The sequence below is a fragment of the Quercus lobata genome, chromosome 10 (assembly GCF_001633185.2).
Source record: "Quercus lobata isolate SW786 chromosome 10, ValleyOak3.0 Primary Assembly, whole genome shotgun sequence".
NCBI lineage: Eukaryota > Viridiplantae > Streptophyta > Magnoliopsida > Fagales > Fagaceae > Quercus > Quercus lobata.
The window spans coordinates 63,467,933-63,471,235 of NC_044913.1; the positions used below are offsets into that span (position 1 = coordinate 63,467,933).

The window sequence follows — 3,303 nt, forward strand, 5'->3', positions numbered from 1 at the left end:
TATTCGTATTCTGTCTCTCAAGATTGTGGGCCTTTGACGAAGAAATGCCTTAGGAGAGGTACCAGCTGCTATTCATTATTATTATTATTATTTTAGAGAGAGAGACGTTGGAGGTAGGAAGCCATTAGTGCTTATGACTTATGAGAGAGATGAAGATTCAGGAAGAGAGATATGATGATGAGAGATTTTTATTTATTATTGTTATTATTTAAGATAAAAGCTGGATAGTAAATGCAATTTATCACTAATTTTTAGGAGTAATAATGATTTGACAGGAGTGTTTTTCTACCTTTGGATCTAATAAAAATCAATGGTGTAAAAAAGGTGTAACTTGAACCCATCTCATATATATATATATATATATATATATATATATATCTCTAAAGATGTACGTGATTTCCACAAGAAATATAACATTTATTTTTGTGGAAAATTTGAACAATTATTCTAAACCTTTGTCTCATCATGACTAGAATAACAAAGACGGATAAAAATGGAGAACATATTTTTTTTCAATGGACCATGCATTCACAAAAACATATAAATTTCCAATTTTAAAAAAAATCTTTTTTTAAGGGGGAAGACGATGTAAAAAAACCATGATTGACAGAAAAAGATTATAGCCAGCAAACTGCAAACATAACCCAAAAGCAATTCTGTCTATAGTCTACATATATTTCTCGTGGGAAAAGATACACTTTCTATGTCATACATCAATGGGTCTATGCAATTTCTACCGAAACAATTTCATTTGAGGTACTTGTAGTAGCAATTTCTGTTTGCCTCAATAACTCAGAGTCATTTGTGATGCCATGTCTCTCCCCAAGAGTACTTACTGTATTGTACAATTCAAACATTGTTGGCCTTTGGCTAGGAAAGAAGTTAAGACAGGTACATGCAATTCTAAGAAATTGAAAGATTTCACCATCAAATCCTCGACCAATTAGAGATTTATCAATGACACTGTAGAGATCGGAAGAACTACTCAAAAGATGAGTGATCCAGTCAGCTAAGCTCCCATTCAAGCTGTTCGAAAAATTGTTGATTTGAATGGGTTCCTTCCCTATGATTAGCTCAAGAAGCAAAATTCCAAAGTCATACACATCCTTTTTAACAAAACCCAACTCCCAAACACCAGTGTCTACAAAAGAGCTATTGCTTGAGTCAATGTCATTTGAATCAATGAACATCATCCCTTCAAAACTAGATATTTTTGCCCCTCCAAAATTTGATATCTTGGGCACAAAATTCTTATCAAGTAAAATAGAGTTTGAACTCAAATTAAGATGCACTACTCTAAAATCCCACTTGTGGTGAAGCCATGCCAAGCCTCTTGCTATCCCGATTGCAATTTTAATCCTCAAAGGCCATTCCAAGATCTTGTCATTGCCTTCCTTTGCATGTAGCCAATCATAAAGATTGCCATTCGATATATATTGGTACACTAGAAGTTTTTCCATCCTTTCTCTGCAGAATCCCAAGAGGGGAATTATGTTATAGTGTCTCAATCTACCCAATGCCAATAGCTCACATATGAATTGTTTTTCAAATGATTGACAACCATGCAACCTCTTAACTGCAAGGGGTGAACCATTTGGAAGCACTGCTTTGTACATCACCCCCATCTTTCCCAGCCCAATGGCATTGTCTGGGCTGAAATTATTAGTTGCCTCGCTGAGTTCCGTAAAGTTCATTTTAGTAACCATTCCCTTCAACTGAGAATTCTGCACATCAATAATTTGCCACTCTAGATTAGTACAAATATGAAGTTAAAACAAAATTTATCAGATGGATGTCTCTTTTAAGGGGCTGCATGATTGCATTATTATTATTATTTTTTTGTTTGGGGGGGGGGGGGGGGGGGGGGGGGTGGGGGAGGAGTGGGGGTGTGGGTTGGGGAAGAAACAAACCCTCTCTGATTTTCTTGCTAAAAAGGGAACCCCTATTGTCTTTAGTTTAACACTTAACCCCTTAAGGTATTATTAATTGTGTAAACTGTTACACATTCATGAAAACAAACAGTAAGTTGTTAATGTGATTACAAGTTTCCAAGGGATTAAGGTACAACATGAGGTTTTGTGTTACCGTCAAAATCCCTGCTGTTGCACGATTTCATGTTTTGATGTCTAAACCTCATGGATTTTGTATATCTTTACAAAAAAATTGTAGAAGCAAGGAATTGAAAGAAGTTTCTTGAGTTTATTAGAGTTAGATAAAGTACCTTTTTGGTCGCTTCTTGCAGGAGCCCCTGAATTTGCGACTGATTAACTTGATCAGCTTCTTTTTCCTCGTTCTTACTAGTCCACCCTTTTGACAGTGTCTTCTTCTTATCTCTTTTCTTGTCATTAATGCAAGCCACATAATAGGACATAAAAATAGTTATTGCTGAAACTGTAGAAAAGACATAACCAACTACAAACCCACCTTTGAAAGAAAAGTCGAATTTCAATCCACGCTTTGGAGTTGTACAGGGTTTCAAAAGCCCCCCACAAAGTCCCTTGTTGTTAGCATAGCTATCAGCCTGAATACTGGAACTGCCAAAGTGAGGGACAACCCCTGACAACATATTGTTAGAAACACTGAACGTTTTCATACGACCAAGGAGGCCCAATTCAGGAGGGATTTGACCAGTTAGTTGGTTGTTGTCAAGTTTAAGGACATTTAGATAACTGCAACTGGATAAGCTCATTGGAATTTCGCCAGAAAAACTGTTGCTGGAAAGGTCGAGGCTTGTGAGATACCCAAATAACCGACATATGTCAAATGGGAGGGGTCCTGAAAGTTTATTACTGGAGAGGTCTAACCCTGTAAGACTTGTGCAGTTTTTAATGCCCCGAGGGAACCGGCCGATGAGCCCCATGTCGCTTAGTCTGATATTTAAGACCTTATTCTCATCGGGGTGCCAGCATTCGACCCCGGTAAATTTGCAGATGAAACTTTCGGTATTGTTATTGAAGTTCCATGAAGTGTTAAGGTAGCCGTATGGGTCTTCAAGCGAATCTTTAATTGACATCAAGCAGTAGATATCAGTTAAAGTCCCATTGCTTATTTCAAGAAATGACCAAACAAAGATTATGCAAAAAAGAGCACTCAACAACACTCTGGAATTATGAGCCATGTAATTTACTTCTAAGTGTTTGTTGCCAATAAAACGCAGAGGTAAGAAGCGTTATAAGTAACTACTTAGAAAGCGAAAAAGATAAAAACAAAATAATTTCCAGGAAATTTCATTAGTTCTTGAATCTTCAAAAAACTGGTTTGGATGACGTAATTGGCTGAGTATTACAAAGAGTAATAGTTGGC

General features: G+C 36.8%; 1 protein-coding gene across 1 annotated transcript; it reads right to left on the reverse strand.

Moving 5' to 3' along the window:
• Positions 1 to 666: 666 nt before the first annotated feature.
• LOC115965847 (probably inactive leucine-rich repeat receptor-like protein kinase At5g48380) lies at positions 667 to 3,303 on the reverse strand. The gene is made up of 2 exons (XM_031085137.1): positions 2,222 to 3,303; positions 667 to 1,724 (listed from the first exon to the last, which is right to left on the reverse strand). The coding sequence occupies exons 1-2, from the start codon at positions 3,116 to 3,118 to the stop codon at positions 723 to 725; spliced, it is 1,899 nt and encodes a 632-aa protein (XP_030940997.1). The 5' UTR covers positions 3,119 to 3,303; the 3' UTR covers positions 667 to 722.